This window comes from Rhinolophus hipposideros (genome assembly GCF_964194185.1).
Source record: "Rhinolophus hipposideros genome assembly, chromosome: 13".
Classification (NCBI taxonomy): Eukaryota; Metazoa; Chordata; class Mammalia; order Chiroptera; family Rhinolophidae; genus Rhinolophus; species Rhinolophus hipposideros.
The window spans coordinates 44538402-44563276 of record NC_138059.1 but is presented as its reverse complement, the minus strand read 5'-3'; the positions used below and the strand labels follow the sequence as shown (position 1 = coordinate 44563276).

Sequence of the window (24875 nt, the reverse complement as noted above, 5' to 3'; positions counted from 1 at the left end):
TTTGATTCAGCCCAAAGATTCCCATTGATAATTATCAACGGTTTTATTAAAATGTTTAATTTTTCTTTCTTACCTTTTCAATAGCTGTTAGCAACGGGACCAACAGTACGGATTAAAGGGGCAATGGAGCAAAACAAGAACTTCCAAAATGGTTCTGTGTCATCTCTGCGCCCCTCACATCAGAAGAGTAGCCCAGCTTACAGCTTTATTGCTCTAGGTGCTCTAGTCAGTTAGTCAATCACCAGACCGCAAACTCCAGCTGGCCAAGCCACAATCCCTCGCCTTCCGGCTCTACCGGTCCCCCGCCTCTCCCGTATAGTAAGGGAGAATGTCAAAGGAGTGCGCAGGCGCGCAGTTTGCCCTCCTTTTTACTTCTACCAATGACTAGGCCTAAATCCGGGACCGCCTCGAAGGCGGGGCTGTGTTCCAGTCTGGCCAATGGCGCCCCGGGTCAGGGTTGAGGGTTGGGAGGTGCCTGCCAGCCGGTGGTGCAGGATTGTTCTCTTTTGAGTGGTGGGCTACCTCGTGATTATGGAGGCAGTCTTGGTGGAGGGGCTTGAGGAAGAGGAGGAGCAGCTGGTGAGAAGGCATCGCAAAGAGAAAAAGGAATTGCAAGGTGAAGGGCAAGCGGGTATCTGGAAGTCGCCGGACCCAGGGAAGGGCGCTTAGCAGGCCGGTTCTGGGGAATCTTGAGAGGCTTCTAATCTGCGTCGTCCTAGACTTCCCTAAAGTAGCAAGTGGCCTCTTCTCTTCCGCCTCCCCTTCCCAGGCGGTCCCTTAATCTCCTAAACCTTTAGTGGCTTCCTTTTCTCAGCACCGCCGCGTTCCCCCTACCCTGCGCGGCAGCTCCAGTGCTGGTGTCTGAGAACACCTGCAAGCCAGCGTGCGGACCCAGACTTGCGCCTCCCTCCCCGGTCTCCCTTTCTTATCCCTGCCCCAGTTACCGACATTTGGCCGTAATGGGTGCTTTTGAAAATACCTTACCTCAATTTTGAGGACTCAGAAGCGGTACTTGAAAGATTTAGACTTCAGTCATTTTTTTTTTTCCTTCCACAGCAAACTCACCGTTCTGTTAAGGAGATTTTTTTCTTTGGGGGGGGAGTAGGGGAGTGTCAGCTTCATCTGGGCTCTTCTCCGTAATTGTCTGATTGTTAATGTAATTACTCTTCTTCTTAATTACTTTTGTATACCATGTCCTCTTACCCATCCCCTTATTGTTCCTATTTCTCATTTGCTCTTAACATGTGGGTTTTTGAGTTAAAAATTTTGGTGGCTTTTTAGCCAAAATTCAAGGTATGAAGAATGCTGTTCCCAAGAATGACAAAAAGAGGAGGAAGCAACTCACTGATGATGTTGCTAAGTTGGAAGCAGAAATGGAAAAGAAACAGAGAGAGGAACTGGAGCAATTGAAGCTGACTTCTAAGCAGAGAAAAGTATGTGAAATAATGTTTCTCTTTGCCTACAGTATTTGAAAGCAATTGTCCAATTCTGTTATACTGTTTACTATATAAAATCATAAAATTGGAGGGAAATGAAGTCAATCTTGTTCATAGGTCACCTTTTGTGACCAGGTTTACATGGTAGTGTATTTTTTTGTAAAGGAGGTCAGCAAAGAATGTACACTTTAACTATTTACTTGCCCCAATGACGAACAGATTGATAAAAGTGGACTAGAGGAAGCTTCACCAAATGAAAGTTGAAAGAACAGACTTTTAGTCCCAGAACTGCCATTAAATATAATTGTAACCTGGGTAACGTTATTTAAACTTCCTGAGCACAAATTTCTCTGTGTAATATGATACAAATACTTCTGCTGTTTAAGGAAAGATTTTGTGAGAATCAAATGGGACAACGAATGTGAAATCATTTTTAAGTCATAAAAGTGCTTTATGAACAAGTTGTAATGAATGAAAATTTACTGATGTTTCTTGGGTAAATTGGAGCATACTGTCCTAATTTTAACTTATTTTATCATTGTAGCTAATATGTATTGTGTGCCAAGCACTATGTTTAACGTATTATAAGCATTATCTCATATAATTCTCATAATAACACACTATGAGGTGTTACCTATGAAGTAGGTGTAGGTAATCCCATTTTTTCAAGTGGGAAACAGACTCCGAGACATTAAGAACATTGTCCTGAATTCATAGCATCTATTAAGTGTCAAAGCCAGAGTTGTCCTAACTCCAGGATGTGAATATTGAATTCTGTTATAACTTTGTATAGTGTGGTGGTTTATTGCTTGAGGTTTGGATGTTAAGGATCAGAGTCCATAACCTCACTCCATTTTGGTAGTTAGAAAAGTTCTTATGTCTATGCAAATATTTTTCTACCATAATTAAATTTTATTTTATTTGGTTCATCTCAATCTGTTGTTGGCAGGAAAAGCAGCTTGTCTGTACTGATTTACAATGGTTGTTATTTAACTGTATTAGCCAGTCATCAAGATCCTGACCTTCTGTTCCCTTAACATATTTTATTTCCAAGTTACAAGGCTTGATGCTCCAGGTGTTTAATTGTATTGTCACAATCATGGTATTCCTGATTGTCTCCCCATCTTTTCTGTTAGTAAGATAGTTTTGTTTGTTCTCTCAGGCCGTTCAGTTTTGAGATTTCTTTCCTAGGTTTCCAAGACAAAACTGTTTGATTCTTAAGCTACATATTGTCTAACTGCTAAAATACAAACTCTCATTCTACTTTGAACTATTATCTTTTTCATTAACTTAAGTTAGATTTCTTTCTGAACACTGCCTGAATTCTTATGTCATTGTATTTTCTTTTTTTCTCAGAATCTTCTCTCTTAATCTTGCCTATTGTCAGTATGGCAGTTTGTAAAAACAGATTCCTCTGAAAAATATAAGTATACTAATTTCTCTAAAGTTGATACCCACTCTTTGAAATCTTAATCTCATTTTGATATTTTGATCATTTGAGCCATAGCCTTGATGAGTGCTGACTGAGTCTGTTATTAGAGGCCTCAATCTGTTTTATGTATGTGTCGCACTAAAATATAGTTTATGTATGCAGTAATAAAGTACTAGTTAATAATCCTGATAGTTACAGGTCTAGCCTAGCATCTTTTTTTTCTTCAGCAAACATATAATCTTTGTTTAATGATTAAGATTGATTGTAATATCTTAATGATAATTGTAAGTTAAATTTTACCTATACTTATCAGTTTGTAGATGGGAAAGGATAGAAAAACCTCAACTTGTTACTAGGGTCCAGAAGTAGTGCTCATCAGGTTCTGGCTAACTGTGTTGGAGAAAGACCTCTGCTGCCACATTTAGAGAATGGAAGGGTGAAGTGCTGACTGAATTGGCACTTAAAAGAAGTGTTTAGATTAATGAAGTAGGCATGCTAAGAAGGAAGGAAAGTTTGCAATGTTGAGCACTATCTTCGAAGAGCTATAAGGAAGCTTCTCGGGAATCTGACAAATTCTCCCTTATAAATAGAGAAAGGAGATAAAACCATGCTATCTAATATTTATCTAGTGCTGTTACTCAAATTTGAATTGTGGGATTACACATTTGTGATTTTCAATAATAATGTAATAATCTAATACTTTGAATAATAACAAAGTATTTTTTATTAACTAGTTAATGCTTCTGTTTTCTTCAGATAGAGTCTGTTGCTGTTAACATTTCAAACTTGGTTCTTGAGAATCAGCTGCCTCGGATATCAAAAGCACAAAAGAGACGGGTATGAAAATCATGTCACCAAATATTTAAGTTAGTGTTGTGTGCTCAGTACTACCTTAGGTATTATATAGGAGGTAGTAGAAAAAAATTAATGGACCTGAACCAACATTGTCAAAGGATCTGAACTAACATTTATGAAGCGCTTACAATGTGCCAAATACTAGGCTAGGCTTATATATTATATGAAATCTCATTTAGTCCTGACAATAATCCTATGAAGTAGGATTTCTTATCCCTATTTTATTTTATTTCATTTTATTTTTTAAGATGGAATATTTTATTCAAACCCATCAGAGAAATGGACAGGTTGGGTCTGTAACAAAGCGTCATGTTTTAAAGCATAGGCCAGTAATTGTATATGAGAGTATGTACTACTACATACAAATTAACTGATCAGACCACAGCTTTTCAATGTTTAAAACAGAATAAGCTTCCCTATAAAAGCAACACCTTTGTGACATGTTAACTTTAGTATTCCTCTCCTTTTTCCTTACCCTCTCCTTCAACAGAATCCTCACCAACCTCCTAATAATCTTTCTCAAGGGCAGCCATGTCCTCACGGGCCTCAGAAAACTCTCCTTCCTTTATGCCCTCACCCACATACCAGAGAACAAAGGCACGCTTGGCATTCATCATGTCAAACTTGTGGTCCAGGCACGCCCAGGCCTCAGCAATAGCTGTGGTGTGGCTTAGCATGCACCCAGCTTGCTGTACTTTGGCTAGGCCTCCACCAGGTACCACAGTAGGAGGCTGGTAATTAATGCCAACTTTGAAGCCAGTGGGGCACCAGTCCACAACTGGATGATGGTATGCTTGGTCTTGATGGTGGCAGTGGCGGCATTGACATCTTTGGGAACCACATCACAATAGGCAGCAACGGTCACATTTCACCATCTGGTTGGCTGGCTCAAAGCATGCATTAGTGATCTCTGCTACAGAAAGCTGCTCATGGTAGGCTTTCTCAGCAGAGATGACAGGGGCATATGTGGCCAGAGGGAAGTGGATGTCGTGGATAGGGCATCCATGTTGGTCTGGAATTCAGTCAGGTCAACATTCAGAGCTCCATGAAATCTGAGGGTAGCAGTGATAGAGGACACAATTTGACCTATCCACCTGTTCAGGTTAGTATAGGTTGGGCGCTCAATATCAAGGTTTCTGCAACAGATGTCATAGATGGCCTCATTGTCAAGTATGAAAGCACAATCAGAGTGCTCCAGGGTGGTGTGGGTGGTGAGGATGGACTTGTAGGGCTCAACTACAGTTGTGGAAACCTGTAAATGGGTAAATGGAGAACTCCAGCTTGGATTTCTTGCCATAATCAACAGAGAGACGTTTCATCAGCAGGGATGTGAACCCAGAAACAGTTCCTCTGCCAAAGCTGTGTGAAAACTAGGAAGTCCTGAAGACCTGTGCACTGGTCGGCCAGTGTCCGAATTTGGTCCATGACAAGGTTAATGATCTCGTTGCCAATAGTGTAGTGCCCTCAGGCATAGTCATTGGCAGCATCATCCTCGCCTGTGATGAGCTGCTTGGGGTAGAAGAGCTGATGGTAGGTGCCAGTGTGAATTTCATCAATGACTGTGGGTTCCAGGTCTAAAACATTGCCCTGGGCACATGCTAGCCAGCACCTGTCTCACTGAAGAAGGTGTTGAAGAAGTCATCTCCTCCAGTGGTTTTGTCACTTTGTATCTGAACATTGGGTTGGATGCCATGTACCAGGCAGTAGAGCTCTCAGCAGGCATTGCCGATCTGGACACCAGCCTGGCCAAAGTGGATGGAGATACACTCAAGCATGGTTGCTACTTTGCAGCCGCCGGGCCGATGGCGTAGAGGAAGAGGTTGTTGCTTCTTATAGCGCGACTCTTAGGTGATCGATGTAAGAGAACCTGCCTTTTATCCCCATTTTGTAGAGAAGAAAATAGGCCGAAGGCAATATGAAATAGTATATTCAATTTTCTGTTCTCATAGAAGGGTGGGGCTAGGTAAGGGGTGTGCGTAGGATATTTTTTTACAAATATATTATCCCAGATTTACAATCTTCAGAATGTGGGCCAAGATGATTCTGATGCACAACTTTGGTTTAAAACTATAGTAGTAAGTGGTGAAACAAGGATTTGAACCTAGAAGTTGAGCAAGATATATAGCTGTCTAAAATTCTCAGAGAATTATGTAGCTACCTATGTAATGGTTAATTATGAAGAAAATTCAGATAATTTCTTTTTTTTTTTTGTCGGAACTATTGATGAAAGAAATTTCAAACGTAAAGAAAGTTTTAAAGAGTTTATTTTGAGCCAAGGGTTTGGGGCTAGTGTCGGAAGCAAAAATAATCAGAGGACTGAGGTAGTGCTCCTGGGAATAACAGTTTTGCAGTTTATAGATTAGAATGAAAGGAGAAAACATAAAGTTACATGAAATCAACTGGTAGCAGATTAAGGAGATGGGAGAAAATAAAGCGGAAAATCTCTAGGACTGGATAGAAAGTGAAATGGAGAGATAACATGTTTCTTTTATAGTGATGGGTGCAGGATAGTTAACATTTAACATAGTTTACAGAGGTATGGGGGTAAAAGGTAGAAATGAGGAATGTTGGGGTTGTCTTGCCCATACCTTGGTGTTTATCTTTGGAGGTCTATAGATCAATTTTAAGTATATTATTCTAGATGCACAAAAACAGTGGATAGGGCTTACTCACGGTAGACATTGATCTATCATATAGGCCTTAGGTCATGAGTTCCCACCATAACTTGCTCAGTTAGGAATTTCTTAAGATGAAAATGTCCCATGTGGTTATTTTCAGTTTTTGAGCATGTCAGGCTTGTCAAGATAGCCTCTGTTTGTTTATAGAAGGAAAAGTTAATTGGGCTAAGTGTTAAATACTTTGTTGGAAAATTAAGGAAATACAGTTTTTTAGATAGGATATTTGAAGTAGGATAAATACGATGGACAAAAATGTTGGAATGAAATTTTGCATTATCCAAGAACAGTAAGGAAACTGACTTATTGGAATTAGTGAGTTCATGATATCAAAATTATGGGAATGATACTAGATAGGTAAGGCTTTTTCACTTTGAAAAAAAAATGTTTAAATCCAATCTTTTTAGTTCCAAATATTGTTTTACTAACATTTGATGGTTTCTAGGATTTAAGTTTATTTCTAAGCTAGCTTTGAATCTATAATTTAGTTTATGATTTAATAGAGCATGGACTTTGGCATCAGACAAGTGGGGTTTTAATCCCACTTACTTTGTGACTTTAGGTAAAATTCTTCACCTTTTAAAGCCTTGTTTTCACATGTGTAACTGGGGGAAAATAATACTTCATAGAGTTATTGTGAATACTAAGTAATATACTGTTTCCAAAGCTCTAATTCAAGGCCTGGAGAACTACTGGGTTAACAGGTAATGGTATCGTTTATCATATTAACTACTGCATAATATACTTCTTAAAAAAATTCAGCCTAAAACCAGTATCTTTGTTTGTTTGAAAGTTGATTAAATTCAAATTAGCAAACATTTTTCACACGTAGGTAAAATTTTATTCTTGAGTAAATATGATTGTGAATTTCATAGAATCGTGAAATTAGATTTTGTGACATCTTGAAACTTACCTAGTTCAGCTTCCTACTTATGATATGTATTTTTGTGATAGCCTTATGATTGTCATCTTGCTTCTATAGATCAAAAACAAAGGGCAGAATTTTTGCTTGGCATTAGCATAACACAATATTGGAATTCCCTCTACTTAGTAATTGATGTATTTTAGAGTAGTCTGTTTAATTCTGGGAAACATGCCCTGTCTTTATAAAAACTTTTTCATCTCACCCAGACCCTTAGGCAACAAAACAAACAAAAACAAATTAAACTTCCTTATCTTTCTCAAACATTTTGTAGTTTTTTTTCCTAAAATACTGCATAGCTGAAATATGCAGGGTATAGCTTTTTTGGCTATACCCTCGACGCTTATATCATCTTTTATAGTTAGCTTCTTTAGCACTTGCCAGAGAAAATACCCTAAAAGTAATGCCCTAAGTTTCTTTTGCTTTCTTATATTAGTAGGATTGTGAAACAGAAAACATGAAAGCTTATGATACATAAGAAAATGGAACCTGAGAACAGGGTGGGTAATTGGGTATTAGACTTATTTTAAACTTCTTTTTTTTTTGGCCGAAGGCATCAATGATTGAAAAGCTAATTAACTAATGGTGTTTATCTTTGGGAGAGATACAACTCTGGTAGAAAAACATGATAAAACTTTATGAAGATTTATTATTGGAATGTTATAGAACAAATCTCTTATTTTTAATCTAGAAAAGCATAGGGAGTATTTATTTAATTCAAAGAACTACAATAAAAGATCTAAGTTCCATTAATACGAAATTTGAGAGCTGGAATGAGGAGATCTGGTTCAGTTGCTTTTTTCTGTAAATGAGAAAACAGGCCCAAGTTGTCTCAATGGCATGCTGAAAGTTTGATACAAATCCAGGACTAGTAAGTACCCAGTTCTTAAGTTTCCTCTTCAGAGTTTTTTTGCTGTCTTACTATATTAACATGATTCTAGTTTTACTGACGATGTATTTATGAGTTACATACTATTTTTATCTTTTATATGTTTTCTTTAGATTTTATTCTGTCTCTAGTACTAGGGCTATGGAAATGAAAGTGCCTAGTGCCATTAGGAAACTATACTGTTGACATAAGAAATGTCCAAATCTGTAGAGAATTTTTATAAGAATTTATTTGAGCTAAACTGAGGACATATGCCAGGGAGCAAGATCTCAAATGCTTCAGAGAATAACATTTTGCAGTTTCTATTACACGTTTGAGATTAAGGAGGGAAGGAACATGAAGAAAAATTACCTGAAGATGGGAGAAAGCAAGGCGGGGGGAATCAGGATTACAGGATAGTAGGATTATTTGCTCTCTTGAGGATGGTCATTGCATTAGCTGGAGGGCTATGAAAGGGTACATTTCAAAGGTGTGTTAACTTAGATGCACAGAAACAATGGATAAGTCTTCTAAAGCAGTTTATGCTTGGGGCTTGACTACTCACCAAGACCTGCCCAGTTAGGAACTTAGGATCAGATCACCTTATGAGGTTATATTCCATAGAATTGCTTTTTCATTTACAATACGTTGTTGGGAAAAGAATCCAGTGGATATCCCACCTAGTGCCCTGGAAAAGAAATTGCTTTGTAATATTGAAGCAGAGCATAAGGAGAAAAAACTGAAGTGACTGGATTAGTATTTTAGAGACTTCACAATGGTTTTGCAGGTAGTATAAAGTTCTACTCTTCCAGTAACTAGTACATGACATCGTTAAATCCAGCTCCCATCTGCTCCCACTTTTATTCTGATTCAGGTGCCTGGATAGAAATAGCTCTGTGGTGTTGTCTTTGGCCCCTGCTGTGCTCTACCCAGCTATGTTGCCTTTGGAAATCTTTCTGAGTGCAGTTTCCTCAGAAGAAGAGGATGAGGGGTTTTGGATTAGATGATATCTAAGGTGCTTATTTTCCCTCTCCCCTCTCAAAATGTTTTTTAATCTTTTAAAAAGTAATAGTATCACCATGTGTTTTAAGGTTTTATGCTGCTGTGATCTACAGTTGTAGGTATTCAGTGAGATAAATTTATGCATGTTACTTCTGGAATGGTTGGAATTCGGAGACAAAACTTAAATATGTTTATGTTTTATTAGGGAGAAAATAGTTTTTGGTTCAGGTAATTCAGTTTTTGGTTTAGGTCACTCTAGGTTAATCTAGCATGGCCCTTAACAGGCATTAAGTTAAATTGGAATTTGCCCTTCCATTCGCTGCTTCTTCCCCAAAGAGTTAGAGATAAGGAGATGAAAATTTTTACCTTTTCCTAGGTGTACCTTGTAATTTGCTATCAATATAAAAATTTGTAGAATTTAGTTTAATTACTTTTATTCTTTTAAATTAAAAAGCATTTCCCCGTATGAGTATACAAGTAAAACATATAGTGGAAAATTAGACAGATGCAGAAAAGTACAATGTACACACCCAGCCAAATAAAACTTATTTTGTAATCCTACCATCCAGAGAAAAGTACTATAAATATTTTGTTTATGTTCTAGTGTTGTTTTTTTAATTAAAAAAACTATGTATGCTTAGACTTAATGTATATTAACTACAGATACTCCTCAATTTATGATGGGGTTAAGTTCTGATACACCCATCATAAGTTGCAAATATCATTTAAGTTGAAAATGCATTTCATTCACCTAATCTATTGAACATTGTAGCTTAGTCTAACTTATCTGAAACATGCTCAGATCACTTACATTTACCTACAGTTGGGCAAAATCATCTAACACAGTGAATACACTTGTGATCACATGGCTGACTGGGAGCTGTGGCTCACTGCTGCTGCCCAGCATCATGAGAGCTGTATCCTACTACATATTGCTAACCTGAGAAAAGATCAAAATAGAAAATTCGAAGTAAGGTTTCCATTGAATGTATGACGTATATGTTTTCACACTATTGTAAAGTCGAAAAATTATAAGTTGTACCATGGAAAGTTGGGGACCGTTTTTATGTACCTGTCTTTTTTGCCCCCAAACTCATCTCTTAACAGTTTTCTCTGGTAATGTGTTCATTTATAAAACAGTGCTTCTGACTTTTGATCCTTGCTAGTCCAACTGTCAGGATTTTTTTTCTCTTCTCCAACCTTCTCATTCTACCTCCTATCCATTCTTCATGTCACAAATCTCTTATTGACCTCTCCCCGCCTCATCCTTGCATGTGTTTTATGGGAAGATTTCTTACAACATTTGAATAAGGAAAGCAAGTTGCAGAATGTAATGTATACTATTTTTGTTAAAAACTTTTTATACGTTTTCTATGAGTGCATCTATATTTATTAAAACGCATAGAGAAAAAATTGAGAAGGATATAAAATAGACCTCCAGAGCAGGCACTGGTCCGTAAGGAGAACTTTATCTGTAATATTTTAATTTTTACGAAGAATATTTTTCTCTGTTACGTTAATAAAATGTGTATGCTTGTGTTTAAACATACATTTTTAAAAAGCCAGATAAATAGAGTTCCTGTACCCTTCTAAAGGCTTTAGCACGTTAATGCCTCACTGATTGAGTGGTAAGTAAAAAACTTGCTGTAGCCTGAAATTAAATATAATGATATGTTTTAAGGCCTAGGATAAATCAGTCTTAGTACAGTACATTGAAATCAGTAAGTAAAGCTTTAGGGAACTTGGCAGGTAGTTTTTAAATTTTTCAAAGAAGAATTTGAGAGCTTTTGTCTAGGTGCAGAGCTAGGTGCTGGGAACATGCAGATGAGAAAGATAGTTTGCCTCTAAAGGATTTCAGAGTACAGAACATTCTACAAGTGATGAGATCATCAGTATGATAATGTGGGAGAAGGGAGAAAAATGGCAACAATGTTTTGAGGATCTTACATTTCTATCTTCTTAGTAAATGTAAATTAGTCTTAATTATTATGAATTAACTTTCCTACATTCTCTTAGGACAAAAAAGCTGCGTTAGAAAAAGAGCGGGAAGAAAGGATAGCTGAAGCTGAAATTGAGAACCTATCTGGAGCTAGACATGTAGAAAGTGAAAAACTTGCTGAAATATTGGCAGCTAGACAGTTGAAAATTAAACAGATTCCATCTGATGGCCACTGTATGTATAGAGCCATTGAAGATCAACTGAAAGAACAGGAATGCCCTCTGACTGTCTCTGCCTTAAGAAGTCAGACTGCTGAATATATGCAAAGCCATGTGGAAGAATTTCTGCCATTTTTAACAAACCCTAATACAGGAGATATGTATACTCCAGGTAATTTAGTTTTCTTTACTATGTCTTGTTGCAGTTGTGGTTGTTATTGTTAAATAAAGTGCTTCTTGGGACTGAGAATAAAAAACTCGATAGTCCTTATGGGGAAAAATATCTCAAAATTTAGGCAGAATTATTTTCTATAATTTTAATAGATACCAGTACATTTTGCTTTATTAAGATCTTTTAAGTACTCAACCATTTTATAGTTAAACTATATTAATCATTTTATATAAGATACTGATGCAAATAACGTGAATGCTTCCAAAATAACAAGTGGAAGCACTACATATCTGATGCTATCTCTGGAAAAGGAGTTTCAACTCATTTATACTTCCCCCTGATTCTTTTTTACATTTCTTTCTTTTTTCTTTTTTTTTTTTAAAGGTTTTATTGGGGAAGGGGAACAGGACTTTATTGGGGAACAATGTGTACTTCCAGGCCTTTTTTCCAAGTCAAGTTGTTGTCCTTTCAATCTTAGTTGTGGAGGGTGCCGTTCAGCTTCAAGTTGTTGTCCTTTCAGTCTTAGTTGTGGAGGGCGCAGCTCAGCTCCAGGTCCAGTTGCCGTTGCTAGTTGTAGGGGGCACAGCCCACCATCTCTTGGGGGAGTCGAACTGGCAACCTTGTGGTTGAGAGGACGTACTCCAACAAACTGAACCATCTGAGAGCTCAGTGGAAGCTCAGCTCAAGGTGCCGTGTTCAATTTTAGTTGCAGGGGGCGTTGCCCACCATCCCTTGTGAGACTCGAGGAATTGAACTGGCAACCTTGTGGTTGAGAGCCCACTGGCCCATGTGGGAATCGAACCGGCAGCCTTCGGAGTTAGGAGCATGGAGCTCTAACTGCCTGAGCCACCGAGCTGGCCCTCACATTTCTTATGTTATTATAGGGGACCCGATTTTATAGAGGCTACGTTTTTATTTTTTTGGTATACTTTTTGGGTGCAGATTTAGCCTTTAAAATACATGTCAAGATAGTGAATAAGGTGACAGTTTTGGGGGTGGTCATTGCTTGGGATAAAAAGAGGGAAGTAGGCTTAGGTCTGTGGGCCTCAGGCTGAGGAAGGGAAGCAGAAATGTATTGCTTTGCTCTTGGATGGTAAGATGGTAGAAAATTGGAGTGAGTTAAGTTTGGATCTGGGAATTGGATTAAATTCTGGAGAGTACAGGTAAAAAAGGAGAAAATTCGTGTCTTGACCAGTTTCATCAGGAACGTGGGAGCAATAGAAGGGATCTTATAACATGTGTTATGAAAATTATTAAGTGCTATATTTTATTTTTTGCAGAAGAGTTTGGAAAGTACTGTGATGATATTATAAACACAGCTGCATGGGGAGGTCAGCTTGAGGTAAGTTTGTAGTTATTCATAGTGATTGTGGATTGTTAAATTATTTCTAAATCCCATCTATAGTATTCAGATGATCCCCATTTCTCTTTGAAAATTCCTTTTCTTTGTATATTTGCTAGCTTTTACTGACAAAGCATTGAAGTAGTAGGGGGTTAACATTAGGCCTTTAGGCATGCAACTTCAGGAAGTGAAGCACTACTTCATTTTAAGCCCAGTGTTTGATCTGTGGGTTGGTGAGGATAGTTTTGGATCTACGTAAGTGTTTCCATTTGTGATGCTGGTATTGGCAATATATTTGTTCTTTTTGGACTTAATGAAGGTTATGATTTTACTCAAGCACAGTTAATACTGACCTTAGTAGCTCAGCAGATGAAAGTCATTATTGGAAAAATAACATTCATTACATCAGAAATAGAAAACAATATTATTATGTTAAATTACAGATCAAATCTACCACACACATCTTTTAGATTGTGTCTTGAATTCCTAGTTGATAATGACTGACCTGAAAGCAGTATTGGTGCATTAAAATTCATATGTAAGAAAACTGTGTTTAGTCACTTGTAGAGAGTTTAATCAGGATTTTTTTTTAGGTCTAATTATTTGATGTGCTTTGTTAACTTTGTTTCATTAAAATAAAATAAACAAAACATTTAAGAGGTCCAAGTGGTGATGAGGCAGCTTGGGTTATTAGAAATTCAGGAGATAAGAGGGAAAGTCTTGGGTTTGGGTTCTAGCTTTTCCTTTCACTTCTCAGTTTTGTGACCTTGCCTCCTGCATGGAGGCAACCTCCTGAGCTCGAATTTCCTAATTATAGAATAGGAATATTAAAAACCCTGTGTGTACTGGGTAGGTCATTTGTGAACACTAAATAAGGCAGAGAGTATATACATAAAAGTTTGTAAGCTAAAGTACCAGATGGATGAATCTAGTACTCTTAATATTGTATAATGATTAATCATCTTGAATAGTTTGTGGATTTGAGTATTTAAGAACTATGTTGTTTGAAGATATGACATGAATGCTTCTTCAAAATTTTTCTGAGCAGTGCTATATTTGTACCTCTTCTGAGTCACTGGAGGGAACTGCCTATTCGTTTTGTGTGCCTCTCCTGGGTCTCTGAAACTCAGGAAGTTTTCATTGTAGCCTTATGACTACATTTGGAGTAAAGATGCTTGAACTTTGTTGAGGATCACAAGTTAATATGAGTATTAGAGACCTAAGTGACTCTTTAAATAATAAAGAAAAAAACTTTAGAAAAATCCCTTGAAGGACATTTCTTATAAATTGTTCATCTCTGAATCCATATGAAATAAGAGTTGCTGTTTTCACAATGGAGTAAATTTAAATTATTAAAGAGAAAATCTTTAAATGATTTCTGAAGACTTAGAAGGAATGTTAAGATTTCCAGAGTTTCCTTTGCACCCTCCATTCCAAGCTAGCTTTTAAAAAATGTTTTTGTAGGTATGAGAAAAAAGTGCCTCAAAGGTATATTTTTATGAGATAGAGTATGGGATTAAATTTGCCTCCACAAAACATAGAACCTTTTTCATATTCCTGAAATAATTTCTTACATTCATTTCAAGCTTCCTAAAAGGACCGTGCTTTAAGACAGAAGGGTCTTCTAATGGGGTCAATACATAGATCCGGGCACTATGATTAAAGACTGTTAAATGATTCATTTGTCCATTCACTCATTTTATTTCTTTGTGCTTGAATTTAGGCAGGCCTCTTAACCTTTCCCTGCCTCAGAGTCTAGATCTTTAAAATAAGTATAAAAGTAGTACCTATCCCATAAGGTTATGTGAGAATTGCATGCATTAATAACTATTATTCATCTGGCTTTAAGCTCTAATTTTATATTGTACGGTGTGAAAGTACTTCAACTTGTATGTTAATCGGATGGAAATTCCATGAAAGGATAGTGCAATTCACATGCATAACTCATTCTATTTGTGCCTTGAAAATTACAGAGTAGTGGCTGTCAATACTAGTTGTGCATTAGAATTATCTGAAAAGCTTAAAAAAAAAAAAGAAACCTCCTATTCTGCCCTGTTCCTTCTCTTTCCCCCTCCCCCTCCAAAATTGTAATTGATTTGGTCTGATGCCCGAACAGTGGTTTTTAAAAAACTTATTATTATGGAAATTTTCATTTATAGTCAAAAGTGCAGAGACTAGTATAATGAACCCAATATCCATCCCCTCACTTTATTAACTATTGATATTTCTAAGAAGCTGTTGTGTAGCTAGGGCTTAAAATTTCTGCATTTGATGTAATAAATATTTATTTGTTAATTCAACAAATATGTATTAAGTGCCTATTATGTGCCAGGCCCTCAGTGTACAGTGAAGAATAGAGCAGATCCCTGCTCTCACTGATTGCACTATTCATGCATGTGTATCTTAGTATCTTAGTAGTTTACTATTTCAGTAAGATTTACTTTTTTTTTTAATAATGCATTTTCTTTTCTATAGCTAAGAGCCCTGTCTCATATTTTACAAACACCGATAGAGATAATACAGGCAGATTCTCCTCCTATTATAGTTGGCGAAGAATATCCCCAAAAACCATTAATACTTGTGTAAGTACCTAGAAATGTCTCCCGTTATACTTTTCATAATTAAGACAAAAAGGATTATTAAAAGCTTTTAGGTTGTGTTGTTGATAATCAAAAAAAATATTGTCAGTGGAATTAATTATGCTTGTTTTATGTTAAAGGTAATTATAAAATCAGGAAGCATTGTCAAAATATATGATTTAAATAGTTGTTTAAATCTGGTGATTTATTCTTGCGTGTGTTAAGAATAGAGTCATTTCTAAAGGTTAGAAATTTTAGGATTAGTTTGCATATTGACGTTAATAATTATAAAAGTTTCAACAAGTGAAAAGGCTGAAATATATTCATGTGCCTGATTATTCCTTAGAGATTTTTTTCTTCATATTGTAAAAGTATTTTATGTGATTGAGAAATCTCTGAAACACAGCATGGAGAATTTGCGACTGGCTTTAGTGTTCATTCGCTAAACCTACTAAGGTGGTCATTAATGGCTTGGATTTAGGTAAAAATTTAAGCTTATTGAGCACTCAGTATTTCAATCTTTTTTCCCTACAGTGATTGTGTTTTACTTAAACTCAACAGACAGGTTTACAGATCTTAGTGACTGCTACTGCTTTTCACCTGGTGTTGAACTTTTAAGTAATATGCTTATGTAGTTTATTGAATGATACCTCTGTGGAGTGATTCATTCAGAGTTCTTGGTTTTATATACATAATAAGTGTTTATAAACATTCATCAAAACTACTCATTTCTTTTTTTTTATTTCAGATATATGAGACATGCATATGGTTTAGGAGAACATTACAATTCTGTTACATGGTTGGTGAACAGAGATACTGAAAATTGCAGCTAGTTTACAAAATGTTGCACAACTATGTTTTAGTACAGAATGCCTAGTCATACCAAGTGCTGGATTGTTCTAAATGTTACTGAAAAACACAACTATTTTAATCAGGTTTTATAGCAAAGCTGCTAACAGGTTTTTAAAAAAATATGTCAGAGATAAACTTTAACCAGTGTCCCCTAAGTGACATTTTAAAAACACAAGTCCATTATGGAGAACATCATTTATAGACCAAGATGCAACCCTATTTGCTGATGTTTTTATTAATATAGGATCTCCCAAACATTCTGTTGAAATAAATCTTAAGTGTTTTACTAAAAGCTTTCAGTAACCATTTTAATGTAATTTTTCTTGAAGAAATGAAATGACTCAATCTCTTTATCATTGCAGTAATGTGGTGATGGTGATAATCACATTTAACGCTTATGAATGAACTTTATTGCAGTAACTTTGGTATTGATGGGATTAATTCTGTGAAGCTTTTTTTATAACCCTATCAAAGTGCAGCTAAGAAGCTTGCTTTAATAATTAAGAATTTTAAAATATTTTTCCAATGGGAATCAGTTGTTAACTTTTAAGAAATGAGGCAAATTTAAAGGTAATTAGAAGATGTTCCTTGTCAGATTTAAACCTCTAAAGAATTATAGATTAACCTTTTGTTTGTAACTTAAAAAGATCCAGCAGATTACTGTCTAATTCATTTACTACTTGTTGTTTCTTAAACTTCAGAATGGAATTAGTACCATAATTTCTTGATTGTCTTCATAACTACAAATTTTTATATCCTTTGTTGTGTTTTCTTCATCACTACTCAGCTGCTTTGCTTGCAGCTTTTTCCACTAAGAGTTTGTGGCCTCTTATTCTTTAATTTGTATAAGTTGAAGGAGCAGCAATGCAAAAAGATCCCAGAATTTATTTCAAATTCTTCCTTTTTCCAATGTGTCTTACAAAACTTTTCTCTCTTTGTTTCATTTTCTAGGATTAAAACAAAACCTTTATTACTTGTTATTTTGTTAGCCTTATTAATGTAACCTTTCCTTAACCTCAAATATTTGAGAATTTTTGTATTACATGTGTGGATAAAGTTGAAAGCTACTCTTTGGGAGTCAAGACTGTATAGTGAAATCAGTATACAGTACTTCTTGGTGTGAATGATTTATCTAACTCAGGTTTCACACAATAGTATTCCTTCTAAGAAGATGGTACCCATATATACAAATGTGTCAAATAATTTATATGTAAGGGAGTATTGTGAAAAACAAGATCTTTTTGGTTGGATCTGTTTTCTCCCAGTTAGAAATAACCAGTAACATTTAGCATGAAGTTTACAATATTTGATTTTTGCTCCATGAATGCAACTAATTTTTGCAATTAAATATGGAGTTTATAATACTAAAAATGGTTTGTCAATCTCATGTGCTTAGCAGGTGACAATGTGGGAAGCTGTTCAACTACAGCAAGAGTATGACATGAAGGTATTCTAGTTCAAGAGATTAAAAACCATTCTGCCTGTCAATATATTCTGAAGATTGTCTTTTTTGTAAGTCATGATCGGAGTTTTTTTCGGGGTCTGAAATTTATAAAATAATGAAATTATAAAATACTAAACACCTTGGTTTTATTTTAAAGTAATGTTACTTTAAAATTAAAAGATAAGCATTAATAAAATTAGATATCATGAAACCTAGTAATTATAAATTCCATCTATATTTAAAGTATTCTAAAATAACTTATTGGTAGCTATTTTTTTTTCCTAAAAGATGAATAGAGTTTTCTTGATTATAGGTTTATTTTTTATTTTTATTATTTTTTATTTTTAAAGGGCCAATATGGTTATGAACAAGATTTATATGGTTAGCTTCTGTTCTTTCATAAAAGTTCAGATAAAAATCCTTTTAGCTGTTACCTAAAATTGAAGTCTTTAAAAAATGGCAGATGTTGGCTGGCCCGGTGGCTCAGGCGGTTAGAGCTCCATGCTCCTAACTCCAAAGGCTGCCGGTTTGATTCCCACATGGGCCAGTGGGCTCTCAACCACAAGGTTGCCAGTTCAACTCCTTGAGTCCCACAAGGAATGGTGGGCTCCGCCCCCTGCAACTAAGATTGAACACGGCACCTTGAGCTGAGCTGCCGCTGAGCTCCCGGATGGCTCAGTTGGTTGGAGTGCGTCCTCTCAACCACAAGGTTGCCAGTTCAATTCCTGGACTCCTGCAAGGGATGGTTGGCTGTGCCGCCTGCAACAAGCAACGGCAACTGGTCCTGGAGCTATTCCACAACTAAGACTGAAAGGACAACAACTTGAAGCTGAACGGCACCCTCCACAACTAAGATTGAAAGGACAACAACTTGACTTGGAAAAAAGGCCTGGAAGTACACACTGTTCCCCAGAAAGTCCTGTTTAAAAAAAAAAAAAAAAGGCAGATGTTAATTTAAAAGCAGATATACTAATTTAGTTTGCTGTATGATGATAATCTACGGAAGTTTCATAAGCTTTTTTTTGTCCTAACTTGAAAAGTACGTTAGAGTTCTAGAATACGTGTTAAGCCAAGAATTTTATTCACTTAAATATGTTTACAACTTGTATAAAGCAAAAAAGAGTGTGTATAACTATAGTGAGCAATATAGATTTGTTCATATCTGTTTGCCAGAAGAAGAATAAAATGAATTAAAATAACCACTTGTTCAAATTATTATTCTTTAACAATTTTAGAATATAGAAATAGAGAAAAATTCATTTTGTTTTAGAATTTTATCCAGTCTTTGTTTTGTCCTCACACATAGTTGAAAATAATACAATAGCATATTCTTATATTTAAAAGATTTGGAATAAGTGTATGAACATAGCATTATGCCCAAACAGAATAGAGGGAGATAATAAAATACAGCCATTTGAGGCATGGATCTTAGAAATCAGTTTGAAGTTTAGAACCTTTTAGAATAATGAAGGTTTATTTAGGCAAGTGAATTAGAAGAATATTCTCAGAGTGGTGGGTGTTAAAGGAGAAAAGAAAAAAACATTTGTATTTGTGTATAAAAATGTGAAGGAAGCTTATGCAAGTTATTATGCTGGTACACATTTGTTAATATATTGTCTTGGTACATGTTGTCATGAACTAGCTAAAGGACCAGATCAGTTTTTCTGATAATTTAATTAGTAATTTCATACTGTTTCTACTTTTATTGAACAATCGAAAGTAATTTTTTCTTTCTGTCCAGTATATTTTCATATACATCAATTCTTCTACTTATTTACTGTGTTTCCCTGAAAATAAGACCTAGCCAGACCATCAGCTCTAATGTGTCTTTTGGAGCAAAAATTAGTGTAAGACTTGGTCTTGTATTATGTAAGACCCAGTCTTACATAAGACCCAGTATTATATTGTATTGTATTATACTATATTATATTATATTATATTATATTATATTATATTATATTGTTTTGTTATGTTATGTTATGTTACGTTATATTATAAAAGACCCGGTATTATATTATATTATATCATATGTCATATATCATATCATATGTTTATTCCCGATCTTATAAGACCGGGTCTTATATTAATTTTTGCTCCAAAAGATGCATGAGAACTGATGGTCCAGCTAGGTCTTATTTTCGGGGAAACATGGTAAAACAGACTCTATGTTGTAGAAAAAGTAGAACGCATGGGGTTTCTAAGTAAGTTTTTCAAAGTAAGTTTTAGGAAGCAGTCAGTTCTTGTTCTTTACCCCCCACCATTGTTCCCTTCTACTTGACGACCTTTGAACTGACATTTGAGTTGAACATTTCACCCAACCTGCTTCACCTAGCTAACCTAGCCTCAGTTTAAATAGAACCTACCTTGGCTAGCTCCCAGATTTATAAAGCTTGTTTTAATTATTGTTGAAGAATGACACGATTTGCACATGGAGCTATTTATTTAAATGTGTTTTTGAAATATATGTATATATTCTTCAATCAACAACAGTATTGAAGGCTCCACCACTCCAATGAAACTGCTTCTAAGAGTAGTACCAGTGACTACTTAACCTGTTTTTATCTTACTGGAAATTTCTGCTGCATTTAATACTCGACCTTTCGCTCCTTGAAAAATTCTCTCTTTTCATTACACTACTCTTTGCTGGCTCCTACTCCTTAGTCTCTGTTCTGGGCTCTTCCTCTGACTTTTCTTTCAGGTTGTTACTCTTGACAGGTTTGTTCTCACGCTATACCAGATCTCCATCTGGATTAACATTGAATTTAAGGTTATTAGTACTGTGCTGAGTTAACAAGATGATGCTGTCTCAGTCAATCAATCAGTCAATCAATTAATCAGTCAATTGGTGTGATTTTCAATTTTCCTGCCAAATAGATTGATTTCTGGTTGCTGACAGAGCTTTGGATGCTGACCTTCCACGAGGTTATCCCATACAGCAGAGAGCTCAACAATCCTTTCAGCTGGGAGTCCATAGTGAGTACATTTAAGAACCAGGTGATAATTCAAAAGTTTGAAATAGTGTGGGGACAGAGCCAGTAGTGTAGTTTCCAGGCTCTCGGCCTCATGTGGAAAGGTGCTGACTTGGGTAGTAAATGGCCATCAGCTGTGATCAGATGGCCATCAGCTGTGGCTAGTTGGCCATCAGCTGTAACCAGTGAGCCATTGCCAATAACTGCTGTGGCTATGCTGGCAAAAAAATGGGGACTAGCAAGACGATGGTGGCTGAGCTAGCAAGAGCGGATTGGAGCTAGCGAGGGGAGTCGGTCGGTTGGCAGAAAAGCGGAGAGCAGATTGCACATCGTGTGAATCCAGCCTCCATTGAGACCATAGTGGTATGACTTCCCTACCTATGGCTCCGTGGGTGTTCCTTTTTGGCCTAGCCATACCCTGCGTTCTTATGTGGGGAGCGGGACCAGAGACCCCATAGGCTGCCCCGCACGACACATGGCGCAATGAGCAGGGTGTGGTATCGGCCGAAACTCTCTGGAAGGTAATGGAACAGTTTGTGCATCTGAACACTCAGTCACAGGAAGACCAGGAGAAGCAGCTGCCGGAGAGCTGGACCCCCGTGGAGGGGTGGGAAGACATGGATGGTTCCCCAGCAGAGGCCAGAGAAAGCGAAGGTTGTTGTGGCTCTGTGGGCTGGGAAGTTCTTGCTTAGGCAGCCTGGATGCAGGGCTTGTAGTCCCAGGAGGAAACACTTGCTGAGTCCTCCTTGGGAGATGAGGGTCCTCACCCCCAGGACAGTCCTGGCGAATGACTATGGACTATGGGGAATTGCCTTCTATCCTTAATTTAATGGACCGCTTGACCGTTTGGGAACATACCACTGTGTAGTGGAACTGGCGGATGTTTGCTTTTGTGTCTCGACCAGCCACTGTGGAGAATATGTGAGAAAGACTGGCTGTGCCCAGGAAGACTGGCTGTGCCCAGAAAGACTGGTGATACCCTGAGAACCCTGGCTGAGCCCAGGAAGTCTGGCTGTGCCCAGAGAGTGGCGGTGCCCTGAGAGCCCTGGCTGAGTCCCGGAAGTCTGGCTATGCCCAGAGAGAGTGGCAGTACCCTGAGAGGCCCTGGCTGAGTCCAGGAAGTCTGGCTGTGCCCAGAGAGAGTGGCAGTGCCCTGAGAGCCCTGGCTGAGTCCAGGAAGTCTGGCTGTGCCCAGAGAAAGTGGCGGTTCCCTGAGAGGCCCTGGCTGTGCCCGGGGAGGCTGGTGGTACCCTAAGAAGCCCAGGAAGTCTGGCTGTGCCCAGGAGGACTGGTGGTGCCCTGAGAATCCCTGGCTGTGCCCAGGATATTGCATTCACCTCCAGGCTCCTTGTGCAGGGCCCCTCGCGGAAGACTCTTGTCGTGTAACTTGTGAGGCGAGAACCTGTAGGGGTGGAGTGTGGGGACAGAGTCAGGAGTGCAGTTTCCAGGCTCTCGGCCTCACATGGAAAGGTGCTGGCTCAGGTAGTAAATGGCCATCAACTGTGATTGCATGGCCATCAGCTGTGGTTAGTTGGCCTTCAGCTGTAACCATTGGCCACTAATATAACTGCTGTGGCTATGCTAGCAAAAATATGGGGGCTAGCAAGAAGATGGTGGCTGGCAAGCGCGGATTGCAGTTAGCACGGCGGAGTGCGGGTTGCAGATTGCAGAGAAGTGGACAGCAGGTTGCAGACAGTGTGGCTCCTGCTTCCTGTGTCTCCAACCCAGCTGCCAGCAAGACTATAGTAGTATGACTCCCCCATCTATGGCTCCCTGGTTGTTCCTTTTTGGATTCATCATATCCTGCATTCTTATGTTGGGAGCGGGACCAGAGACCCTGCAGGCCGCCATGCATGACAAATAGTAAACCCCATCTCCTTTTCTACATTTCTCTTCCTAGGTTTTTATGTCTTCATAAAGCTGAGCTTACAGCCTTACCCTATCAAATATTATCCAATTCCTGTTCCCCTATTTCACATCTTAAGTTGTGGTTACCCCATCTGATGTACCTATGAGATCAGGTTCTAGTCACAATCTTAACCCACATTCTACCCTCTCATTTCCTTTCTATCCCTTTTTCTGTCTCAGGATAGTACAGAAGACTCAAAATAGTATAGAAGTCTCTAGTTTTACTCCATTAAACTCTCCTTCATACTGCTAAAGTGAACTGCCAGAAATGCAAATCTGACTATTATCTTCCTAACTTAAACTTTCCAGTGGCTCCTTAATCCTATAGGATGAAGTACACTCTCCTAATGGCATTTAAGCAAGGTCCTTCATGACTGGTCCTATGTACCTCTCCAGCATCAGCTCTCGTCACTACTTTCCTTAAACTTATGTGCTAGAAATATTTATATTCCCTGTGGCCTGATGTATTTCATGCCTGTGAATATTTTTTTTCATGCTCCTTTTATTAAATGCTTTCCTCACATTTTTTATTTCATTAGCTGGTTAATTCTTTTGAACTCATTAAGACTATTTCAGTCAATAGCAGGAAATCTTCCTTGAACCAGCAAAGTGGGTTCTTTGCCACTTCCTGTGCTTATTTAAATTAGCATTTATTACATTGAAATGTTGGCTTCTTGAGAGAAGTGACCTAATTTGTCTTCATTACTACATTCCCAGTGCATCAGTGCTCAGCATGTAATTGCCACTTATTATATCTGATTATTATGGTAATCATTTCACAACATGTGCTCATACGTATATCAAATCAGATTGTACACCTTAAACAATCTTATTATATGTCACCTATATCTTAGTAAAACTGGAAAAAATAAACTGATGAATAAATGACCTGTTTACATTTCTTTTTTTTCTGTTTACATTTCTAACCTCTCTAGACTCAGCTCCTTGAGGGCAATGACTATGACTTACTCATATTTGTATACTAGACATCTTGGACAGTGCCTGAGAAATGGACACTCAATGTTTTTAACTTCTTTGATCCTCACGTTTCTTTTTCCCCATATTTATATGATTCAATTTATGCTCAATTTTATGACTCAATTTTCCTATATGTGTATGACTCAGTTGTGTGACTCAATTATGGACTTTATGTTAGGTGCTCTTTTAGACAACACCAAAGCTTAAATTACCAGTTTAATAAACATTTACTGAATGCCTGTTCTATGCCAAGCATGCTATAGAGATTGCAGTTCAAATATGTAGCAAGGGAGAAATAAGAAAAGAACAATGAAGCAAAGCATTAAATGCTAAACTGGAGTTTGTATAAAGTCCTCTTTCAACATAAGTATGGAAGCAGTTCTGCTTGGAGAGAAGGTCATGGTTCAAGAAAAATGATAGAGGAAATACTTGAGCAGATTCTGCAAAGGATTAGGAACAGCTAGGCTGGTAGTCAGGTGGAAAAGGCACATAGGCAAAATGAACAGCACAAGCAATGTAAGTTAAAAGATTTTATTTAGTTATAGATTTATTGTTGGAAGATGACTGATGACAGTGACAATATATGTAATGGTAGAGAGGCAGAGTACATAATTGAAGCAGTCAGTATAGGTAGAGATGACGAGACTTGGGACTATATGATAGTAACAGAGGAAAGAAGTAGATGGGTGTGAAGGGTGGCGGTGGATTTGTATAGGATTTAGTAGGTAAGCTCAGATAATATCTCAGTCCTCTTCCATGTATAGTTTCAGGCCAGTCCTGGACACAAGACATTGTGCACAAAATTTGGAAGGCCCAGGTAGCTCAGAAAGTGTTGAGTCATCAAGTGTTAATATCATGCAACTTGCTGATCTGCTGGCTCACATCATTGACATGAATTAAGAGTTAAGTCCGCAGCTTATCCCACTTTTGCCAGATCTTCTCTTTCAGCGTCTCAATCCTGTGGCACACATAGTACTAGACACAAAAGCAACACCCCTACGTAGATGGCTTAACCAGCTCCCACAGTTACCTAAGGTGAAAGTCTACATGATTTCTACTTGGTCTTTTTTCTCTGATTGAGCCATGATGCAGAATTTGCTGCTATAACAAAATATTTAAACTGTATAGCAGGGTTTTTGGGGCTGAGCCTTGGTTATAAGTTAGAAGGGCCTTGAAGAGACTGTTTAGCAGGAGCCTGATGTCACTCTGGGAGGCTGTTGGTGAAGGTTTAAAGGAATGTGAGGAAAATGTTATTGCAACCTAGAAGGAAGTTGATTCCTGTTA

At 37.5% G+C, this 24875-nt stretch overlaps 1 protein-coding gene and 1 pseudogene across 4 annotated transcripts; one reads left to right on the top strand and one right to left on the bottom strand.

Annotated features, from left to right (window-relative positions):
* Positions 1–448: 448 nt before the first annotated feature.
* On the top strand, positions 449–18928 carry OTUD6B (OTU deubiquitinase 6B). Of its 3 annotated transcripts, none has more exons than XM_081070668.1 (7): positions 449–616; positions 1282–1433; positions 3625–3705; positions 11207–11519; positions 12800–12861; positions 15337–15443; positions 16189–18928. In XM_081070668.1, exons 1-7 carry the CDS (start codon positions 532–534, stop codon positions 16271–16273), a joined length of 885 nt encoding a protein of 294 aa, XP_080926794.1. In that variant the 5' UTR covers positions 449–531; the 3' UTR covers positions 16274–18928. The 3 variants fall into 3 exon arrangements, with proteins under 3 accessions (XP_080926794.1, XP_080926795.1, XP_080926796.1); XM_081070669.1 differs by having other exon boundaries at positions 454–616; positions 17689–18928; XM_081070670.1 differs by lacking the exons at positions 449–616; positions 1282–1433; positions 3625–3705 and adding an exon at positions 9081–9203.
* LOC308506766 (tubulin alpha-1A chain-like) lies at positions 4110–5630 on the bottom strand (annotated as a pseudogene). The gene has a single exon. The product of its transcript is annotated as a tubulin alpha-1A chain-like (transcript).
* Positions 18929–24875: the final 5947 nt, after the last annotated feature.